Here is a 24,968-nt window from a genome sequence, read left to right as displayed (position 1 = left end):
ACACACACACACACACATGCGTGCACACTCACATGCATATATGGGCTTTAACAATAAATATATCAATGGGGAGAGAAATCATCAAATGATACACAGTATGCTACATTACCGCAATATAGAGAACAGTCCATTAAAATCATCAAATCATAAACATTCGGTTTCATGATACACTATATGACTAAAAGTATCTGGATACCCCTTGGTCTGGGGCTGTTTTTCAAGGTTTGGGCTAGGCTTTTTAGTCCCAGTGTAGGCAATGACAATGACCCACAACAAGGTCCGTATAGAAATGGTTTTGTCGAGAACAGTGTGGAAGAACTTGACTGGTCTGCACTGAGCCCTGACCTTAACCCATCCAACACCTTTGGGATCAATTGGAAAGCCAACTGCGAGCCAGGCCTAATTGCCCAATCAGTACCCGACCTCACTGTTGCTTGTCTGGCATAATGGAAGCAAATCCCAGAAGCAATGCATCAACATCTAGAATAAAGTCTTTCCAGAAGATCGGAGGTGGTTATAGCAGCAAAAGGTTTGAAATTAAAGAAATGAATGTCTACTATTTGAATTGCATTTGCAGATTATTTTTTATTTGTAGAAAACATGATGAACTTGAGCTGACATCCAAAAGCTAATCAATTAATTTATTCTGTTTTCTGATAATATAATTACTACTAAGCTAAAAACACTACTAACTAAAAACATTGTTGAAGTACTTCTGAAGTCTATTGTATGCTTCAATTGCAGATGTTTGAAAAGTCAGCTTCCCGATTTGCAAAGTCGAAATGATTCCTCCTCTTCTGCACTTAATGAGTGCACATAAACGGACAACTTAACAGGATAATTGCTCAGATCATGATGATATGCTAGATACTGACAAATTACAGAAAATTACCATTCAAAATAATTTACAAGTGGCTTTATCTTGTCTTGTCTAATGAAAATGTAAGTTAAAATGAGCTCCAGTGCAACCATAATGAACGCAATGATTATTAGCAGAAACTGCCACACAGTTGTCAGTTTTGATTTACCCTATTACAGCAGTGACATGCTAGTAATAGTTGCTCTTCAGATGGGCTGGTTTCATTCTTCCTTAACTAAGACAGCAAAAAAGCCATTTTTGTGCACAATACGATCCTTAATTTCAGTCATGCAAAATGGCCCCAAATTTTGAGCAAGCCTGAGGCGCACATGCTTCCTGCATGTGAGCGGGAATTTAAAAAAGCCACTGCGGGCCATCAAAGACTTCATTCTGAGGAAGTGTGATGAATTTCCCATGAAGTTCCTGAATCAGAGCCAGGTCACAGCCAGTATCCCAATAAAAATGAATACACATACACATTAAATACATTTACAGTTTCCCTCTTTCCATGCAGACACATTGCATAATGAATGTACTACTGCACATGTTTTGGAGCCTGCAAATACTGTATCAATCATTTCATCAGTGAATTAGCAATTGAAGACTTGTAGGAATGTACATGCATTATTAAACATTAGAGCACAGACAACCAAAAAAGGACGAACACCGCAGAAGTCACGGACAAGAAAGAGCTTCACATTTTATTATTCTTACAACATTGCACAAGGCAGCTTCGGCTACCACAGCTGAAGTTTTCTTTTTTGAATATACAGACACGAAAGCCGTGAAAGCAATGACAATCTCCAGTTTTACGAGCAGTTTTTATGAGGAGAGGAACAGGCATTTCCGTCACGTGGCCTGCGTGAGCCTGCTTAGGCATTGGTCATTGTCACAGCCACCCGATGACACTCGCCAGATTTCTGCAGATTCAGGTGGAGTTGGACCGTGGGCAGAGCCTTTCTGGGATTCATTTTAGGACCACTGTCTTAAGTTTTAAAGGGGCACTTCACCCAATAATGAAAGCTGTTTTGACTTCCATTCAGATAGTTTTGCTGAGATTTGACAGTTCACTTTGATACAATGTTCAACAGGAATCTTTTGCAGTGCTAAAATATCCAAAAATTGGCATTCAAAAAGTTCAACAGCAACCTCTTGTTCTAATTATACAATGACACGATTACTCACAAACATCCACAGACCTTATTGTGTCATCTAAAACAACTTTATACCAAATCACGCTAACCATGTATATCTGCATAAAGCCTCAACCGAAGCACGGTAGTAGCCTGGGGTGCAGTGTCAACATTGTTTTAAAACATTGTAACAATTTTAACAATGTTGACACTGCCCCAGAATACTGGCATGCTTTGCTTGAGACATTGCGTGGATATTCACAATTGCCATACTTAAGTAGTTTTCACAGAAACTGCACAACAAGCTTTGTGGATTTTTTTAAGTAACTGGGTCATTATATATTTAGAAAGAAAGGTTGCTGTTTTAAGCTTTATTTCATTTTTTGGGTGAACAGCTCCTTTAAACTCCTGCTGAGTTATCTGTACCTTCCCTCTCTCTCTCTTTCTCTCTCTCTCTCTCACACACACACACACACACACATACAGTACACACACACACACACACTCTCTCATATCATTTTCTGGCAGATCTGCACTGGAGAATGGAAAGTGTTATATCAAAATTTTAACAAGTTATGCTGCCTTTAATTGATATATCGAGTAGGTAATTCAAAGTTATACATTTGAGGTACAATATGCCATGGGAGTGATATCTGTATATATCATACATCCTACAATTTTGCAAACCAACAGATCAAAATGGCATTTTTAAAAAGAAAAACAGGCAAGTAAAATAAATGGTTGCTCACTTCTTATTTCTGCACAGTCAAAGAACAATAGACAGTAACAGTAATAATAGCAATAATAACATTACTGATACACAGAGAACACATATAGAGATTCACAAATTACTGTACCAAAAATTCCAAAATCACAAGCACACATCAAATGCGTTTCCACAGAAGATTGTAACAAGAAGACACTAAAGTGTCAGGGATTCGTATGGTCATAAAAGAGCTTCCCCCATGTGAATATGGTGCTGAGAGCTTCTGTCTCTCTCCCTTCTTAGATTTGAGATACAAACACACACACATGCACGCGCCACACGCGCGCACACACACACACACACACACACACACACACAGACACACATACATACACACACAAAATTAAGGCATTGGTGGCCTAGAGGCTGCAACATTAGACAATAATTATAAAACTTTTTTCTTCTCAACCTCATGTTTGTCTATGTAAATATGTATACATTATATACACACTGTTACGGCAAACTATAATGATGAATTAAGTATCAGCTCTACTCTATATTATTGTCGTAATCATTTAACCTCGAAAATGGTCAAATAAAAAAAGTGTATATATATATATATATATATATATATAAATCCACAAGCTGTGGAGAACATTCTGTTATAGTATCACACACTATGATAAAATGGGTAATAAACTGGATGTTTTTACAAGTGTATGAAAGAAAGCCAGACACATACCAGACTACACTACATTGCAACATACAGTATGGGTGAACAAATATATTTCTGAACTATAAATATATTTAACAAGGACCACTGACCACTAGATGAGAATCTCTTGGTTCCATCAGCACTGCTAAGCTGAGCCTGGGTAGGCAAGGGGGCTGGTGCAGCATCTGTTTCTTTTCAACAGGTCAACAGGAAAGGTCATTATCTGAATGTGTTATAGTGTCACCCTCTTAACACATTCCCTGGCGTAAAACATAAAACATGTCTTCCTACGCAGTAAAATGCCCAGTATTAATTCAATTCTAACAGTGGAAATTCAACTCTAATAGATAACATTTTGTCCCAGTCTGGTCCAGAGTGGGACCAAATGTTATCTGTTATAGTTGAATTAACACGATTAGAGTTGAATTAACACTTGAAGTTTTACTGTGTAAGCAGTAATCACACAGTGGAAGGAACACTGCGGCTGTGTCTGGGTCTGTCTCTGCCAGTGGGGGCTTTAACGGCTGACTGAGAACATCGCCTCGCACACTCAGCCTTGCACGTGGTTTATACAAGGAGAGAGTCTTCACAGCGTCCTTTTAAACAGGCAGGATGCTCTAACTCGATGGATCCATGTGAATAATTTCCCTTACGTTTGCTACGTTTGTGTCTCATTTGGGATTCAAAACCAGCGCTGTTACAGAAGTAGAAATTAATCCTGCAAAGCTGATGGAGGTTAAGCTGTAGAGAACCGCAGGTAGATTCATAAATTGGCAGAAAATAGCAGACACAAAGAGTCATTACTGCATGAATCAAAATGTTGAGGCAATGGAAGTCGTTTTCATAATACGACAGATTAACAGCATTTTTTCTTTTGATGAATGATTTTTTGATTTCTAACTGAAATGTTATCCTTTGACTCCATCCAAGTCATCTCACTGGTGGACATGGTGGTGGTTAGCTATGTATTCCAACAAGTGATGTGACTAAAGATTGCAATCAAGTGGGCCCATAACCACAAGTCTGGTACTGGGCCCAGTGGTGTCGGTTTTCTACTAGACTTTTTTCTTTTTTCAGCAGTGAGAACAAGACCCCATGGCACATTAACACTTAGTGTGTCGTCCAGTGCTCTGACAACATTCACAATCTGGCACCTGGCTCATTTAGTCTGGATGCACACGCGCGCACGCACACACACACACACATATATGCACACACACACATTTGTTTACATATAATCATATCCCAGGCTGAACGTCTTTGTAAATCTTCACTGCTACGTCAGCTCTTGTGAGTTTAGCGCTATGGCCTAAAGAATGCTACTACACCTAGCTGAATGCTACACACTGCTTGTGGATGAGGTAATATATAAGTGCTAGGTATATTTACATCTGTGCACACCTTTCCAATGCTGAAACAGGCACAAATTTACAAAAAACAACACAATTTACATAACAAATTCCTGCATTAGCAAGACCAGACAAGAGTTCCAGGAGGCAAGAAAAGTCTCTTCATAGTTTTACAAAAAATAAAATTAAATAATAATAATTATCATAATCAGACATGACAAAGCAATGGGGCAGCTACACAATTGTACATATTTGTGCTTAGCAGTTCATGTGCAGGTCACATATGTGGTTCTGAATGTGGTTCAAGCTTCCAAACCTCAACAGCCTTTTGGTAATTGGTGGAGAGTACTTTTATGAGCATCATTATAAATAGATTATGCTGTTAGTTACTAAGATTAAGGCAGTTTCTGTGACACGGTTCCTGACAGGGTTCCTGTGACAGGTCCATGCGCATCATAACGGAAATTCATCTCGACACACACCACCCGCCATTTCAGGGCCTTAATGCAAAACGGAGTAGCCTGGTTGCGCGTAAGGACTTGACGCTCAGTGGAAAATCGAGCCGCCCCAAAAGAAAATCTTTACGAGAGAGAACGCAAAACAACAGAAATGTTTGGAAAAGGCGACAGCAGAGGCGGACTCCTGCAGCGCATCGACAGTTTGCGGTGACCCGGGGTTTCCAGCGTGACGCAGCTCGGAGTCCCGTCCCCTCTCCGTGTGCGCCATGAGCGATGTCCGCGGAAAAGGAGGGGACAGAAGCCAAGCAAGAAGGTCCCCATCAACAGACACGACAGTTCTGTACCATTTGTAGCCAAACAAAAAAAAAAAAAAAACAGAGGAACACAGAGGAACAAAACAGGTAATGCAATTCTAGATAGGAGCACCTGCTAACTGGCAGAAATCTTACATAACGCAACTTCCAAAGCAATCCACTTGCTGACAGACAGAGACGACAACAAATCATGACGCACACGCAAAATCAAACCTCCACAGACAGGCACTTATAGTATGCTACAAAGAGAGGAGCCCAAGCTGAGAGGAAACAGGACAGAACAGTACAGAACTGCACTAAAGCTGAATTTAAAAAAAAGACCCACAAAGGGATGAATGAATGAGGCACTGTCACTACCTTCAGTTCTTTCCCCCTGAAAAGGGCAGCTCCTCCCCCCTGACCCCTCCCCCCCACGCCGTTGCTATGGTGCGCGTGAGTCAGCAGGGCCCCATGGTGCTGACGGTGGTGTAGCTGAACTTGGAGAGCGAGGCGCCGGTGGCGTTGGCCTCGTCGTCGCCCGGTCGGAGGCCCCTGCAGGGCCGCAGGCAGCAGCCGAAGGTGACCAGCAGGGCCTTGCGGAAGCGCTTGTTCATGAAGCAGTAGATGATGGGGTTGACGCAGGCCGAGGTGTAGGACAGCAGGTGGATGAAGGAGATGGGCGCCCCCGACAGGGCCCGGTGGGCCGACTGCAGGTCGAAGGCCTTCCAGGTGTTGACGGAGTAGAGGGGCATCCAGCAGACGAAGAACATGGCCACGATGATGATGAGCATGCGGATCACCCGCTTCTTCGCCATCAGCTTGGCCTCCGAGGTGTTGCTCCGCGGGCGCTCCACCCTGGGCGCCCCCGACGGGGTGAGCGCCGACATCTCCATGGCGTTCGGCCGCTTCGCCACCTGGACGTAGCAGCCGTCGCCTTCGTCATTAACAGGCGACACCGTGCCGTTCACACCGTTATTCATAGCTGCAGAGAGAGAGACGGAATGAAGGGTTCTCAAAAATAATATTACACTGTACTACACAACTATGTATTATTACCATTATTACGTATCATTAAACCACATAATAGTTATTACTGTGATGTTAAACCTTCACTTTTATGTCACCCTTTGGGAAAATGTACCCATGCCATTCCAGAATGTTGAAATGTATTGAAGGATGCAGCAAGGGCTGAAAATGATGACACGTGACTCTCTCTCTCTCCCTATGTCACGCACGCACACACAGGCACACACACACACACACATACACACCTCAGGCAGCACACTGGATTGACCTGCCTCCAGCTTTTATTCCAGTCATTTCCAATGCACTGAATGTACCTGTCACTGCACGCAACATGCAACACGCAACAGCGAAAAACTGTGCCGCAGTGTCCATGAGCAAGCTACTTAACATTCATTCTTCATTCACCAGTATTAACGAATAATGTGTTCAGCACCAGTTTTGAGAATTGCCTTATGTCTAGCACATACTACACAGTTTTTACAGTGATATCACTGCCGCAGACAAATTTTCATTATCGAAAAGAAAACGTTAGTTTTATCTTAATTGGGGTGCCAAAAGACCAGTGATTTAGAAAAGGCCATCAAATGTGAGAAGGTATTCAATTTTAAATTTCAAAGATTTTAACAGAAATTTATAGACTTATTTAACACAAAACAAAACATTGACGGCCTAGTATTGGCAGTCTAGTATTGTAAAAGTAGTTCTGAGTAAAAAAAGTTTGAATGTAAAGTGATCCAACAGGTCCCTTGGCCATCTCAGTGTCTCTGGAAAGCCCTGTGTTCAGTGCTATAATTATTGTATTGCACAATAATTAAAATAAACTATCAGTCAGTAACAGTAGCACAATATATACGGTACATCAAATAATAATAATAGTATTAGTAGGTTAAGTACTCTATACAACTAAGGCAAGGTACGACTACTGCAGATCATTGTGATATACCAGTATTCATTAAATGTGATAACCATGTTTTAACTTAGACATAATTTATGAAAATCCTACCACGGGCTTCTTGTTTTTGGTCAAGTTCAAACTGTATCCCCCGGTAGAGCTCCCTGGAGATGAGACCATAAGCGATGATCATCACCACCCCAGGAATGAAGAACAAAACAGACAACAGCAGGATATACCTGGTGGAAAGAAGAAGAGGGAATGAAGATTTTTTGTAAACAGCAACCTTTATTGAACAACTGTCATCATCCAATTAACCACCATAACATGGAAAGAAACATCAAACACAGCTTCTTCATGCAGGCACTCATCAGTAGTTGAGGTGGCAGGGGTGGGGAGGGGGGCATACCATAGTCTCACATACAGTATCACCAAATTTGTACCATATTCAAAAAAAATTAAAGTAACAGACAACACAATATTTTGGCTTGTCCACATCCCCTTCCAGACACTGTACATTCTTGAAATTGTTCATATTATTTGTCTAGTACAAAAAGAGAGAGAGAGAGAGAGAAAGAGAGAAGGAGCGAGAGCGAGACCTGTCAGAATGAAAGGAGATAAATTTGCAGAGCAGCACAGAACGCAGGACAACCAGCGCTGCAAAGTAAAACTGCACCTGTCTAAACAAATCCAATTCCCCAGCGTTTCATTAACACTCAACGCGTGCCGGACTCTGTCATTTACTTGTTTGTTCTTGTTCCTCCAGTGCGATGATTAATTTGATTGATCATTTCAACTTCTGTTCTCCACAAGGGGCGTGGCTTGAAATATTTAAACAAAGGTTTGTTAGCAATATTCTACAGTTTAATTTCTTGACATACATGCCCTGGGCTGACGGCCGCGACAGGAAGGAGACGCCCCGCAGGCTACGTGATTAGCGGTGGTCCAAGAAGTCCCACGGAAAGCCGCACACCAAAAGCTACAGATCCTGCAGCTCCGGAAAGCCCAATGAAGCAAACGGCCTGCGATAAGGATCATGTGCAGCGACCTGGAACTAAAGAAAAGGGCAAACGCTTTCCCCTTTCCACGCAGCTCCTACGGATTTCGCCCTGAAGGCCAGAAGCATTCCGGCAACGAAACAGAATTCGCAAAGCACTCAAGTAAGGCTATATTAATTTGGTACTAGCCGAATATACAATATCGTGATTTGCTTAAGATTAACTATGAACGTGTCATTTTAATAATAATCAATTTAATTATTAATTGAAATTACCAATTTATAGTAAGTATATATATCTTAATTAGACAGATTGTTATCCATTTGTACCACCCTTCAATATTTGCAGAAGGGTGGTACAACTATAGCTCCTACATTAAATGTTGCCCAAGATGAATAGTAGAGATACAACCCCTACAGCCACAGGGCGGAATTTTCATGAATTTAGAACCCATTATCAACACCGTGACGAAGGCCCCATGACGAATCAAAAGAGCAGCTGTGACTCACACAGGTCAGGACGTAACTGCTCTTATACGCACATAAAAGGCAGAAGAGGAGAAAGACAGACAGAAACATGACTTTTATCTTCCATAGTAGGGACAGAGGATGGCCGTCACAATTTCAGTCATGGTAAATTATTTTTAAATCACTGTCACAGCAAGACTCCTTACATCATTATATGGAAGACAAAATCTGTATGCCTGTATGCTAACAAATGGACATGGTAAACAAAAGGATAACAAACAACAATATTAATAATGTGAAGAAGTCAAAATACATAAATAATGGCAGAAGCTTTGTGACTGAGAATGAGACCTCAAAAAACGATCATTGTCTTTTGGCTTATGACATGAAGCCACAGTCCATAGACATGAAGACCGCAGCACTGAATCTTCCCGCTTACCTCCAGGTTTGAGAAGTACAAGAGGAATCTCTGCATGAGCTCAACAAGCCCCTAAAACAGACCTTGTGAGGAATCTCGTTCGTTTGATGATGTCTGCTCTCATCAGGAAGCAAATCCTCCCCAGCTGCCCACACGATTAAAGCCAGGCCCTATGGGGAGACGCATCCATCTTCCTGGACACAGGTGTGCAGCATTCTCTGAACTCCCTGGACAATGCGGCCTAAGAGTGCCCCGCCCACACAGAGCACAGCGCTGACGGCAGCCTGTCATTCTGTGTAAATGAACAAAGTCTTTGCACGGAAGGCAGCTTCAGACCTTGCGCCTCCTTGCATTATGCTATTGTTTGCATTCTGAATCTGATAGTATGCCAGAGGTCACCGTAAAATAGATTAAGATGGATCAATATGGTCTGTTATACTCAGGATCTGTACTGTTAGGAATTTTCCGGGTTTAAAAGCAACATTACTGTATTATAATTAGTAATTCGCTGTCGATTCTGCATACAGCATGTTGTTGTAGATCTGCAATAGGTTTTATGCTAATTCTTTATGGTTGATGAAATGGTACAGCAGTCTTCCTTTAATGTAATCCGGAATACAGCAATGTTCCTTCAGTGGCAAAATTCTAGCGATATGTTCCTGAGGCTGCATCGCTAATGGTGAGTTTGTCCTTGGTTGCAGTGGTTAGCCCAGCCACCCCTGCCCCCTGGAGACCCAAGTTTGAGTCTCGCCAAATCCGTGCTGTTACGTTGGTGTCAGAGTGGGATAGCTGAGGCAGGGAGAAGTGTAGCATTGTGGTCCGCCCGAGTGGTAGCTTAACGCTAAATGCTAAAGATGAGTTAATCTCCCTGTGGAGACCAAAACTTTATCCTCACCAAAGTCCTGCCATTACAGTATATTTACTGTGAGCGCCATAATGTTTTATTGCTGTATTTTCTGCATAGCGAAACCAAAATTAATAAAAAAATACCTTTAATAAAAGCTGAAAATCTGTACTTTAACAACATGTGAATGGTTTGATTATACATTTTTAATTGTGGAGTACAGAGCCAAATCAAGAAAAAAAATGTCTTTGTCCAAAATATTATGGAGCTCACTATATATGGAGCAACAGTGGACCCAGGAGTGTTTCAGCACCCAGAAGCCCACCCCCCACAAAAGCAATGTTTATTTTATGTTTAATTTCAGGAGGGATTATGGGAGATAATTGGGGCTCACCATGACTGTTCCACAGGGCTGGAGGGCCAGACCAGGCGGCACATGTGTCCGGTGGACTTATCTGGCTTGGAAAAAGTGACCAGGACGCTGAAGATGGGGTACGGGGTCATGATGATGAAGGAGAGGATCCACGTGGCCGCGATCACCCTGTAGGCATGGGAGCGAGTCTGCCAGGCCCGGGACTTGAGTGGGTTACAGATGGCGCTGTACCTCTCGATCGCTATGGCAACCAGGCTGAAGGTGGAGATGCTCACTGACAGCCCTACGGAAAAACGGAGGGAGGGGCAGAGGTGAGGGCAGGGTCAATCACGCGGGGTGACATGCATCATGCCGTTCCGGAGGCGAGATTCACATGTTGTACATGTTAAACCGCAATTTAAATTCAAATCCACAAGCACAGGTTGAGCAGGTTCGGATATACAGGCAGCACTGAAACACCCCTGAGGAACAACCACCATGTTTATTAGCAGGAGGAAGATCCTTGCAAAGCAAAGCCCATCCAATGCATATGTAAGATGTAAATCGTACTGTTTGAGGACATCTGCTTTGCAAATAATGGTAAAACCATAGGAACTGCTTTGAACCATAGGAACTGCCCCCCCCCCCCCACCCCCCCACCCCCCAAGCAAAAGAGCTCCAGCCTGGATCCTCGTTTATGAGCAAATTGTATCTTACATAGTGGCTCGCACAGAAAACCCTGACTAAGTACTTAATTATAAAATCCCAGTTTGATGTGGATATGATTGCGTGTCTGTGCGATGTTTATACTAGACGTAGTTAGGGCTGAGCACAAATCCCCAAAGTGGCCTGTGTTAGCGCTTTAAGAACAGCATTTAATTGACTATACGTTTTAGGCATGAAGAGTGCAAGGAACATTGAAATTGAACCTCGTTTAGAGGAAAATGGCTCACGCTGGCTTTTCACTTTGCACTCTCTGCAGTCAATCACACGGGCACTGTGGGACTGCTCATCTCTTACAGCTGACGCAGGCAGACTGCAGGCATCCGATCGACCCCGAGAACCAAGCATCTGCACAATGCCCTGAACACTGAACACCGCCCTCTCTGCGCAGCTCTAAACTGTCATACTATATCTTTGTCAAGAACATCCTTCTGTGAAGAATATGCTCTTATTTTCTCCCAAACCCTGCCAAAATCTGCAGAAAGTTGGTGATGATTGGAAATGGTGAAATACAGAAATCAAAATGAACACACTTGAAATCATAATAACTGAATGGCAAATCCTTCAGGAATAATACATTGCAGCATCATAAACAGGAACCATTTTCTAAGCAGACATTCCACGCTAGAGGAGGTCTAGACTGGAAAAAATAAACATACATTCTGTACTTGACATTAAATCACATTCACTTAGCAGATGCACACAAAATCCAGTGAAGTACTTCACAGAATCCAAGGACTAATGACTGAATGACACATTTTCCCAAAATGTTTGTCCAAATTAACTATTTGGTCTTGGATCAGAGGCAGCAAGGAACTGTGAGGTTCTCTGAGAATCATGAAAACCGTTTTGGAAGATGGAGAGCTCGCACAAGAACAAAAAAAGAGACAGTTTCCACATCCATATGTCAGCATTCGGCTCATTCAATACAAATGTCTAGGAGCTTACTGAATTTTCTAACCAGCACGCAGGGTTATTCCCGTTTCAGCACCAGGAGTGACATGAGCACAGATCTTGAGTGACAGAAGCAGCCAGAGGCGGCGAGAGGCTGTCGCGTCACATAAGATGATTCGAGCGACTGCTCTGCCAGACAATGCTCCGTGCAAGAGATTTCCAGGAATCTCGCTTTCACGCTGCTCTTTTATTTTCAGAATGCTTCTTTTTTTTTTTTTTTTTTTGCTTTTACAACACGTTTTCAGTTATGTGAAAATTCATCTCTGTCTTGTCATCTGTTTCAAGGTACCTACTATAGCCACAGTGCTAATACACACCTTCTATCAGAGAAACAGAAACATAACAGAAATGTTATGGCGCAGTGAGCGCCATAACATTTGGGACAAAGACGTATTTTTTAAGGGATTTGCCTCTGGACTCCACAATTTTATATTTGTAATTAAACAATCCACAAGTGATTGAATGGCACATTCTCAGCGTTTGTTTAAGGTTTTTAAAATACATTTTGGTTTCGTACCATTCTTTTTATAAATAGTCCCCCCATTTCAGGGCGTCATAATGTTTTGAACAAATGGCTTCACAAGTGTGTTCAATTGCTTTCTCAGTCTAGGTGGCCAGCTCATGTTAAAATGCACAAACACAAAGGAGGACCCTCATCTGGTAGAATGGGATACAGCACTGGTAGATGTCCCCAGAAGGAGAAAACTTGGACTGTAGCACAGTTCACAGACAGGCTTCTGCAAGTCATCAACCCTCAGGAATTTTTATCAATGTATTTCATTATTTTGCGAGCAAGTAACTATCTGAATTTATAAAATGTCCTCTCATTCAAGAATAAAGTCTTATGCACAGAAAAATAAAGTCTTATGCACAGAGCTACATGGGTGGCGCTCACAAAGGACAATCAATATGCTTCTTTACCCACCTTCCATAAGCCAAATGTGCATTTAAGTGACAAGGAGTGGGCGTGATCATAATTCAGTGGCTGGACGAGCACAGACTTAACTGTCAATATGTGTCACCAAAAGGGACACTTTCTCTTTCAAAAAAAAAAAATCACATCGAGAGTACACACAGGGAAAGAGACTCATTCATGGATGAAACCTACTCGAGCATGTTGGTTAATTAAATCATATGCCTTCGCACTCATACGTGAAACGTTACCCATGAAATAGGCGACGATCTTGCACATGGCCGCCCCGAAGATGAAGTCCTCCAGCAGGTTGGGTATGAGAGTGAAGGGCATGCAGAAGATGGCCATCATCAGGTCGCTGACCGCCAAGGACAGCAGGAAGGAGTTGGTGACGGTGCGCATGCGCTTGTTCACCATCAGCACCACGATGATCAGCAGGTTACCAAACACGCTGAGCAGGAAGATAAGGGAGTATAGCAAGATCCTCACAGAATCCATCTCTGAGAGGAGAGAGACAGAGAGAGAAAGAGAGAGTGAGAGATAAAGACAGACATAGAGATAGAGAGAGATTGTGAGAGACATAGAGAGGGGGAGAGAGAGTGAGTGAGTTATCACTTTATATATATTTATGACCTATAGTTTGAATAAATAAATTTATATAACATTATTTACCTTGAAAAAGGTCACTTTAAGCATTGTGTTTATTGAGATAGCACACATTTATTTTCACAATTCTGGAAACACTACCTGACTGAGCTGGTTTTGTGATCCATGACCTCTTGTTATATCATGCATTTGCATGTGATGTTCCTGCTGCACACTATCCAGCTAACATATTGCAACTGGTTGAGGTGATCAACATTTAACAATGTTTTATTTTTCAACCGCTGAAATGCTATTTAATCAATGCTCTTACACTCTAGATATACCTGTGTGAGTGAAGCAATTTTTCTAATTAATGTTGAATATGGATTTTCTTCTCAGTGTGTATGTTAATGTGAGGTTTAATCAATACAATTTTCAACCCTCAATATGCCATCATTTAGAGATTAATGACAAGGATGAGATTTTATTAACCAACATTATTATGTTCCAAAAGAAATTTAACTGCAAATACAGCATTATTGCTGAACCTGTAAAATGGTTGAAAAGCAATCATGGGGGAACCCATCCTGGTCCAGCTCTGTAGGAAACACAAAGCTTATTTAGTGCCGTGCTAGACCTGTGGGAATACACAGTCAAGTGACTAGTGACATAAAAAGATGACTAGATTTTCCAAGACTTTCCGATCTAAATCAAGAGAGAACACACATCATCTCCAGTGTACTTTTGCATTGTGGTGTTATAGTACTGATACCCAGCAGATGTGTCAGGATTCAGACATGAGCAGCTGAAGCTCTCAGACTGACTCTTGAATTAGTTAAGGTGAAACCAAAGAATTGAGTCAAGCAAGGCCCAGCTCACATATAGCAAGCCGATGTGTGAGGTTATTTCTGATCGATTTTCAAATATTATATTTAAATTATTAAATTTAACTTTGTCAAATGTGAATCATGATGCAGTTTTAAATCACCAGAATCTGCAAAGCTATTAATAATCTTAATACAGCAGTCGTATTACAGCATAAGTGATGGATTTACAGCAAAGGCAATGCCCTATTAGATTTATACCTGTTGAAATAGGCTAACCTATGACATGGGCTTACTTCTGTGCATCCATCTTCCATTAACAGCTTGCAGCAAGTGTGTAGTCAATGAGCTGGTAACACACTGCTCATGGCTATTTGGAGATCACAATTAAAATATTATTTAATCTCTAGACATATTGTAAGCTGTTTCTCTCAAGCTCAAAATCAGCATGGTCTACAATTACTTTTTTTTTCTTTTTGAACAGGTAAAAATGGAAACATTCTGTAAACCAACATGTACCCACTGAAATACATGGAGCATCAAAACCAGAACACTGCAGGTAGTCTTGCCAGGATCGTACAATTAATTGGAAAGCAACTGGCCTTTTCCATAAAAGACCACGTTTCCACATCACAGACCAATTCATTTAAATGGGTCATCGCTCATAGCCAAAGGAGGATTCTAAATTTCACTCCATTTGCGCGCAATTCAAAAATGAAAACATGATAAATTGCATTCCAAGCAGCATGCGCTCTTCTTAAAACGATTCTCAATATTTAATTAGGGCCCGCTACTCTGCGACGTGCAATGACCATCTGGCACGATGCATTCTGAGAACCAGCACCTTTACAAAGCAATGCATTGTGGTTGTTAGGGAACTGCGACCAGGAAGCACCGAGTTTAAAGGCTGAGGAGGCCTTGGCCAATGGACCCAAGCCCATGAAGCTTTGGGCAGCAGTGCAGTAAAATGATGAGGGAACTGAGCTAGCCACTCTGTTATTTCTTAAACAAGGTACAGTATGTAACCTGAATTGCTTCAGTAAATTATCCTGCTGTATGCATAGATTGTATGCAAAATGAACACAACTCGCTCTGCATAAGAGTGCCTGCAAAATGCCCAAAATTTTAATTTATGCAATGTAATGCATTCTGAACAGCTTCAGGTTCTCCAAGAATCCAAATGGACAGCACGGAAAATGTGAGTTGAGACTGGGTGGAGGACATCTGATCCGCAAACTAACAGCAAAACGTGAGATCGACTTTGCATATCACTTAGTCTTTTCACCCATTCAGAAATAAATTTAATTCAGCTAATTTGCTGTCCGTGTGTCCCCAAGGACTCGGACACCTTCAGATTCGTGCCTCACAATTGAATTTGTTCTATTTTGCTGCTGGTGACAGTGTGCTAATTTATACATACAAATACTACTGCCTGGATTCAAACATTTGTCATTTTCATTGACTCACAAGTAAATGTAATTATTTTTAATTCACAGACACAGGTCTAGATTCAATAAATTCAATTATGTATTTAACATTGACTTATTTAATTGCCAACTCTAGATTTAAAAAAATAAATGAATGTGCAGGCAATTGCAGCACTTCCCCTGAAATATATTGAAAATTACTGAAATAAATATATAATTAATTATTGCAACTTCAAGATAATATTATGCTGTATTATATTATACTTCAGTGAATTTATATTTCCCTTCATAATTAAAAAAAAGGCTGACAACATACTGCATATATTTAATTTGCTTAATGGTTAGAACACTTCCCCCTTGTATTGCCAAGAAAAACACCTTCAATCCCTCTGTCAGGTCCACCCCACCCCCACCCCCCACTCCCTCCATCCCCCTGGTGCACATTGCAATTCCCTGTTCTTCGGAAGCTGAGAGCGAGGTTTAGAGAGAGTCGAGGATTAAAGGATCTGGGCACGTCCCACATCATACCCCCTGTACGCCCTCTCAGTTCCAATTTTAATTGGTCCAGAGCGTTTCTTAGCATGCTTGCGGAACCTGGTGGAAAGTTCTGCTGCTGCCGGTACTGAAGAGAGTGAGAAGGGCTCTGCTTTCAGGCATTCCACAACTGTCTAAACCCACGGAAGGGTCCTACCATGCTGGTCCTCTCCCCCCACTGCCAGCTCAGATGATAATATGTGTACGTACATGATTATCCCCGCCTGAAAACCAACGGCTCGTTACTTGATGCAAGGATTCTCAGCAAACCATCAGCTCAAAGAGAAACTCACTAAGCTTAAAGCAGGGAGGGAAAGCAAAGCTCACACTTTTATGCCTGAGATAATCGTCACTGTTCAGCGTTTTAGTTAAAATACTGAATGTCAGGGAGGGTCACCCTACGTTATCGCTCTGGTTCTGCAAAGGCAGGATTTTTTTTTTTCTTTTGAAAGGTTGTGATGGCTACCGCAAATAAGCCGGCCTTGTTATTACCACTGCCGGTTCTGTTATTCTTCATTTGAGGGTAGTGTGGGTCACTGCTTTCGTGACTGGAGTGAGGAAGTCATTTCGCCAAACTGAAAAAGACATCAGCAATTTGCCTTACCTCCATAACACTTCAGTTACCCTCAATATAAAATACAGTTCGTGACGGAACGCTCTTAACCGGATGTCCTCATTCCCTTGTTGGAAAAAAACTGTTTTTAAGCTTTGCCATCTCAAAGAGAACTAATCAGTCTTCTGTGCACATTCGGTTTATATTTGCATTTCCTATGACGATCATAATGTAACACAGTGAGGTTCAACGGCAGTAGATCATCTCAGTGGTAATGCAGTGTTGTAGTCAAGTCTCAAGTCTCAAGTCTCAAGTCTCAAGTTTCCAGTTTCCAGTTCCCAGTTCCCAAGTCCAAGTCACCTTACTTCAGGTACAAAGTCAAGTCCCAAGTCTCCAGCACTAAAGTCCAAAACCAAGTCCAAGTCGCCCAATCACCAGGCCAAGCCCCATTCCAAGTTTTCTCTATGGTACTCATATTAATGTCCTGAAGCGACTAACAGGAAAAAATAATTTCATTTTACAGCTATTACTAAATTTATTACAGATACAGAGAGACAGAGAAATTGAATACCCTTTTTTACTTAGGCAGCATGAATAGCCATTATATGGCAACTACTACACAGAAAATTCAAGTTCAAGTCAAAAAGTCTCCAAGTCTGAGTCAAGTCTCAAGTTCACGAGTCACAGTTATTGTGATTCAAGTCAGACTCAAGTCCACATCCTGGACTTCAGTACAACAAGACTGCTATTAATCCTTCTCAAACACTTCACCTACTTTAAGAGCAAACAACAGATCATTTCAAAGCATGTCTGACTGGATGACTTAAGCTTCCTACCGAACCAGAGGTTTGATGTATCACTACAGTGTTGAAGACTTTTGGACAAAAAACCTGGTATTCATTTTATTATTATTTTTTTTTTGTCTGTAAATTATACGACAGGGGAAGTCCTACATGAGAAGCAGGAACATTAGAGGAAAGGAAATCACCATAATTCCTCTGCTCTCATCTGAAGAGGCTGAAAAAATGGAGGCTTCTTCACTGTCAGGTTTTATTTACAGAACGTGCTTACACGGACTGAGTCTCCATAGCTTAATGGCTCCCAATTTCATTTGTTCAATTTGGCTCCGTTCTGAAAAAAATCACCATCCATCGTCTAAGTCTCCGGCCAATCCCCAGCAGTCCAGATCAGGGTGTGAGCCCCCAATTGCTGCAATTACCACTGGCAGTGATGGAGCATGTTAAAAAGCGAAACTCACTACGTAAGTCTACTCACTACGTTGTAATTTTCCAACATAGAAAATTATGGACCATTCAATAAAGGGAATGAGTAGTAAGTAAACAATAAAAACCAGTAGCTCCCAGAAAGCACACATAATTGTCATATTGCTTTTAGATTCTGAAAATATAGATTTATAATTGATTTTTAATTAAAGTGAAGCTAGAATACTTGGCATTTTGCCTTCCTCACTGGAATGGTGTCACATACTGTCTTATATACCTACAGTAATACAACATCACCACAGGTGCATAAGCTATTCCAAGACAAACCTCTATATTCAGATCGGCTATTAAAGAGTACCTAACGCATGCCCAGAAATCCATGAAGCAATATTTGTTTTAAACAGAAATGGACCCCTCTCATATTCCAGTCAATTAAGTAAAAAATGCACCTACGTTATTAACCCAACAGGCTGAAATAAAAGCATAATCCATTTATTTATTTATTTATCTATTTATTTATTTATGCTGTTGGCAGTGCAACCGCAATCTTTAATTGAACTGACAGAGTAGAATCTGGGGGGGGGGGGGACAAAAACAAATGATAAACCAAACATTGGAAACAGGCAGCTACTCTGTGTAACCAAAGGTCGCCTCAACCTACATATAGTACAGAAGAAAATGATAATGGAAAGCTTTTCGGAGAGCTTATGATGGATTTATGAATCAGCCCTTCAGATGTATAAAGAAGACTCTCTGATAAAAAAGACAGCAAAATGATGTCACAACCTCACCACATGTAACAGCCTGATTTCCTTGAAGGACCACTGAAAGAAACTTAAGCACAGGAAGTCTCCAAAAGAACTCTCAGCTTGCCCTTAGAAAAACTTGCTTCAATTATCCTTCTTGAAAAGGAACTTTAGAAAAGAAACCGCACAAAGCAGTCTCCTGAGAAGAGACGTAGCTCTTTGGATATTCACCGCGCTGCCTCGTCACAGACAGAAGCTGATAACGAGGAGCGCTAGATATCTGAGAAAAGTCAACAGCTGCCTTGTTCCCTTGAATGGCGAACCACCTTCAAGTCATAATTTAATTCTAATTCACTGCAGGTGACACAATACTCAAAGATTTCCACAGGGAGCATTTTTGTAGTGCTCAGATTTTTCAAGCGTGTATTTTACCTTATCGATTCTTGAACTGTTTAACATGCTTGAGGAAGCTGATCACGCTTGAAATGAATTGTGATCTGATTAATGCATCCAGTTCATCCATACATAATGAAATCACTTGAGCTTTTGATTCTGGAAGTAAAAGAAACTCCGAGAACATGCTCACCATAACAGCTCTGGAAGTGCACATCTGGGACATGCAAAGAATTATGGGCAAAAATAAAGTTGTGTATAATTTAATCTGTGATGTGTGTGCAGAGGGGGTGTGACTGCTTGATCTTAGATCGCATTGAGATAATGCTATATTTTTAGCTGATTTCTGTAATACTCGGAAACACTGCTACATTTGCCCAATTAGGACATCATTTATTCCATACCAAAAAGGTGCCAACTGCCAGTCATAAAATAGAATCATCTATGCAGCATCTGTAGTAATACAGTACTGTATGATGTTCAGGAAAAGCCAACCTGCAAAGAATAAGCATCGCTGTATGGGTTTGGAATTGTCGTTGTTACTCAACTGCCAGGGAGGTCCTCATGACTCACATAACCAAAGGCAGTACTCATCATTAGCACGCACAATTTTTTATCCTCAGCTTTAAATAAAGAAAAATAAGTAAATAAATAATAATAATTATTATTATTATAAGCAATAGCATTATTACAATTACTAACAACAACAATAATAATAAGAATCATCAACATCATCATTATCATATTAATAATAATAATAATAATAATAATATGTATCCTGTTCACAGTCATGATGGGACATGATTGGAAAGTTGATTGCAAAGCCTTCGCTCCACCTAGTGGCTGCGAGGGTAATAATAATACCTGTAATTACGGAAGCTTTTGTACCAAATGTAGGAAAAGCAAGCCACATATCTTCACTGTGGCAACTGTAATAAAAGGTAAACTTCAGGCACGGTCCCTGCTGTGTGCGGCGATGTGACGGCACTTCCCCAAGCCCTGACAAACAGCGTGCGATGCAGAGCGCGGGCGGACATGCCCCTGGGGGGGCGCTGGCTTCAATATTACTCACCACATAAATAAATAAAAGGGCCTGTGCAGTGTTTGCAGAAAACGTGAGCAGAATAGACAAACACTTTGAGCTGCGTCCCTGTCCGGGGCATTACCTCACACACACACACACACACACACACGCGCGCGAGAGAGATGGAGGTTTGTGGCCGAGAAACCGAAATGCCAAACCGGCGCGGGGTGAAAAGGGCGAAACGGATAGAGGTGTAGCGCGATGCTTTCACACAGGGATATACTGCACTTGACCCTGCAACCAGAGGGCCACACATCCAAATACTGTGTGTCGGTAGCAGATCAGTGGGAGATGTACATTTCTTGAGCCGCCCCACAGTATGTAAGTTAAAACCAAGCAGCAAAAAAGCTCTGCATTACAATTCCGTATACCAGAATTTTGCCAAGTGACTTTATAAAACAAAACATTATTACATTTTAACACAGCAAGGTAAGTTACAAAACTTACAATTTACACCTGATCCATTTATAGTGATGAAGTGACAGACAACGGTTTGAGGAAAACGGTTTCTTGCCCAAGAGTACAACAGCAGTGCTCCAACCAGGATTTGAACCCGTAATCTTGTGGATGTATTTCCATTTTCCCTTAACCCAGCATGAGGCTTCCACACAGTAACAACTCCATACCTAATGCCCTACATATCTTCCCAGCCTCAGCGGATTGTTCTCTGCTTCCCGAGCTTTGCCTTTAATCATCCGCTTCCTTTCACCAGGGGGATGCTATTTAAAAAGGCTTTGTGGCCAAGGATTAGAGATGAAATCGCTCCCAAGAGGCCCAGAGGGACGTCCCCCACGTTCCTTTCGCCGACCGGACAGATGTCGGGAGCCATGTGGGAGAGTTTTAAGCACGAGACCGTATGGCCTCAGCACAGGCCGAAGACCACGGCGTCCTCCCCACCTTGCCCGCAGATGCTTGACTATGTAAGCCAGCTCACGAAGGGAAAGAAAACCCTCCCTTAGCTATGTGTCTGGTAGTTTTTTTATTTAAATAATCAGTTAAGGCATTTAAAGTGCACGCATGACCGCCCAGACCTTCCGAACGTCATGTTGCAGAAATTCAACCAGAAAGCCCCCAAAGCTACGCTCTAATAAACAACCGCAAAATTGGTTTCCTGTCGTTTCACGGACAGAGCTACGCAAGGGTCCGATCGCTGTAATGCAGATACGCGCCATGCGAATATTCTGCTCCTCGAGGTCCGAAAGGCTTGAGCAGGCCAACCCAGTGAGCCCCGAGAAGGGTCTGCATTGCTATTCATGGACAGAAAGGGACAGGGCAGTGAACACGCCCTCTGAAAATAGAACCCACCGGATAGCCCTCCCATTCTTTCTGTGCCTATGCTGCTTTGGGTGAGTGATTAAGGCAGTGGGTGGGTTGAAGTGTTGGGGTCAGTGTCTGCTATCAGGGAGATGAATGTTACTTCAGTGCCAGCAGTTTCTAAGGAGGGTGGGGGGGAAGGGGGGTGTTACTGCAATCTTGAGTCAGATTAGCAACTATATTTAGCAGACCCTTGGGTCCGTATTGAATGCATTGACAGAGCCTTGGTCACACAGTCAGAGACAGTGAAGGATAACAGCACAACCTGATTGCGCACAGGTGGCCAAAGGCAGAGCTGTTCAGCGAGCAGTGAACTACAAAGACGGCAGAGAAAGAGACACTCCACACATGATAAAAGCCAGATTATAAACCCATGAATATCCAGAGTGGTCTCCAACAGACTGACGAGCCTGTGCTCCAGCATTTCTCAGTGGTTCCATATGTGTACATCTCTGTGGGAAGTCACCCACACTTAAATCCACTGTTCCCCAGCTAAGCCCTGTGTAAACATTCTGATTTGGAGCCATTTCTTATTTCTGTTCGATTGTGCCCTGTCCAAGCCATATAATTTCTTGTGACGCTATGGTTAATGTGCGATTTCTGTACTGCTCGTGCCATTACTGAAAGTTTTTTTAATTAACAATATTTTTAATATTACTGTTTGTACAAAACCAACCAAATGAAGATGCAACATATTTTTTCTGTATATTTCCAGTTTGTAAGATATCTACAAATTGTAGGGGTAGGTAAAAGACAAACTAAAAATTCCTATTCCTTTATTTGCCTATATTTAGGATGATTCTTTCATAATGCCTAATGAAATACATACATGCCATTCTCTTCACTAAACCAAGATATTCTCCATTCTGAGTCAAATGCAGATCAAGAATCTTTATAAGAGAAACTTGAATCTGGACAGAAACATTTTCATTATTTATGCAGGGATACATTTAAAAACATCTCAAATACAGCGGCTGACTACAATCAATAGTGGTTTGCTGTGAGAGCTGAGAACGAGGATGCACTGTATAAAATGTACACATTGGCAAGTTCCAAACACTTAAACAAGTGTCAAAATTAACATGGCCATGCCATAAACATTCATTTGACAAGCACACTTGATTCACATTACTGTGACTGTCTCTTCTATTGAATTTGCACCACAAATGATTTGGCACGTATACCATTGAGGTTTAAGTCACTTTGATTTGTTTCCGCTTTTTAATTATTCTATATATTTATACATGTACCTGACTTGAACTCAGATCTTCAGCAACCCAAAAGGGAATTTTACGTGTTTACATTTACATAATTTAGCAGATGATAATAACCAGATAGAGTGACTAACAACAAAATGCCTTAAATATATGAACACCGGTATAGATGCAAAAAGTGCACTCCGAATAAAGCTTCATTAATTAAGCATTATAATAAACATCACCACGCGCAAGAAACCTACTAACGACCTATTAATTTAAGCTTTTGTTCATCTCTGGGGACAATTTCATCCGTTTATGCCAAATGAGTTGATGAGACCCATGTTTACACTTGGACATGACTGTGGTTAATGCATTTCTTACAGAGCGACGCACGTTTCCTATTCACGGATCTGCGGCGCGTTCTTGGCTATTCCCCCGGGACAAGGAAGCAGAACCAGTGTTCAGTGTCCAGCTCGTGAGCTGCAGAGTAAAAAAAAACTTTAAACCCGAATTCAGTTTACAAACGGGTAGTTAAAGAGTGACTTTGTTCGATTTATTTAATGTCTCTAGTGTTGCTACAGTAAGAGTTGCCAGCTGGTTTAACAGATTATGAATGGAAATATTGCGTTTTTGTTTCCAGATAAATACCAATGCAATGCAGAGTTAAAAGTGTGATTTATCAAAGAAAGAAAAAAAACTCTTCATAATGCATACCAAATATATATTTTTAAATATACTGTATCGTCTTCGAAACCTACCGCCTTGCTGGCGTTGGACAAAAAGTCACCGGTGACTGCGCTGAAAGAATGCTTACTTATCCAAGAGATAGGCGCATCTACTTCAGCTTGTCGTCCTCTACTGTTCAGCGCACGGACAAATTCACACCATGAAATAAATCTTTATAATTTGGTACAAATGTATCAATTTATCCTCACCTTTATGCCGCGGGGGTTGCAGCTTGGGAGAGACGGTGGCATCTCCACAGGTGGTGAGGTTGGTTACCTCCACGGTCATATTTGCCGTGCCGTTCAGGGAGGAGTTGCTCTGCGCTCTCATACACTCCAGAAGCGCGATAGAAGCTTCGTCCAACTTCTGCAAATCCATTATGATGGCCGTACCAGGATTGTCTGACTGGCTCCCAATGTGCACATAAATCTGGACTGTTCTACTTTGCTTTTGGAAATAACGTGACAGCGTTACAAGTGAAAAAACTTACTATGTCCATTTAATAACCAGCTGTTTATCTGCAATATGAAACTTTGGTTTAGTCCCTCGAATTAAAGTGTACGATTTACCCTAAGGTATTTTCTTTTCAGTTTGAATATACTTCAACTGAAGTGATTCAGTGATGAGTACGTCGTGACGAAGACATCCTGGTCTTGATGATGAGTTCAGGGACCGGAGTTATCTTGAGGAGGTAGGTAACGTAGTATCACTTGGGCAGCATTGTATTTGGCGCTTCGCCTATCGCATACTGGCAGGACAGTCGAAGACTGAGAGATCTGTGTTGAGGGATCGAGAAATGTATTTGAGCGTAGAGGGGGTGGAGGGTCAGTTGATAGTCAGAGGAAGGTGGGGGCTGGGGGTGGTCGAGACTGGTTTAGAGTGGAAGCGCGAATGACGGTTTGACGAAGAACGGAGATGACGCCCTCTAGTGGGTAAGAGTGACCACCTAAACTAGTGAAAGCTGAAAGCTCGCGCTTGTTTATTTGCGTGTTTGACGCATGTGTGTGGCAGATTAACCGTTCTTGTAAGACAGTGCTAGTCAATATTTATTATTATTATTATTATTATTATTATTATTATTATTATTATTATTATTATTATTAAATGGTAAATGTGGCATGTGCTAAATCTTGGGCACCCTGTCAGGCAGTAACACCTCATTTGGAAAAAACATTAAAAATAATAAGTAAATAGATAAATAAATAAATAAATAAATAAATAAATAAATAAATAAATAAATAAACGCAGCTAACAGAATTC

General features: G+C 41.4%; 1 protein-coding gene across 1 annotated transcript; it reads right to left on the bottom strand.

The window, feature by feature from the left end:
* Nucleotides 1–5,948: 5,948 nt before the first annotated feature.
* On the bottom strand, nt 5,949–24,488 carry cckbrb (cholecystokinin B receptor b). The gene is made up of 5 exons (XM_064326540.1): nt 23,918–24,488; nt 13,352–13,600; nt 10,553–10,814; nt 7,543–7,670; nt 5,949–6,495 (listed from the first exon to the last, which is right to left on the bottom strand). Exons 1-5 carry the CDS (start codon nt 24,084–24,086, stop codon nt 5,972–5,974), a joined length of 1,332 nt encoding a protein of 443 aa, XP_064182610.1. The 5' UTR covers nt 24,087–24,488; the 3' UTR covers nt 5,949–5,971.
* Nucleotides 24,489–24,968: the final 480 nt, after the last annotated feature.

The sequence above is a fragment of the Anguilla rostrata genome, chromosome 3, assembly GCF_018555375.3.
Source record: "Anguilla rostrata isolate EN2019 chromosome 3, ASM1855537v3, whole genome shotgun sequence".
NCBI classification, from domain to species: Eukaryota; Metazoa; Chordata; class Actinopteri; order Anguilliformes; family Anguillidae; genus Anguilla; species Anguilla rostrata.
The sequence above is the reverse complement of the archived record's forward strand: the minus strand, read 5'-3'. Positions and strand labels throughout refer to the sequence as shown.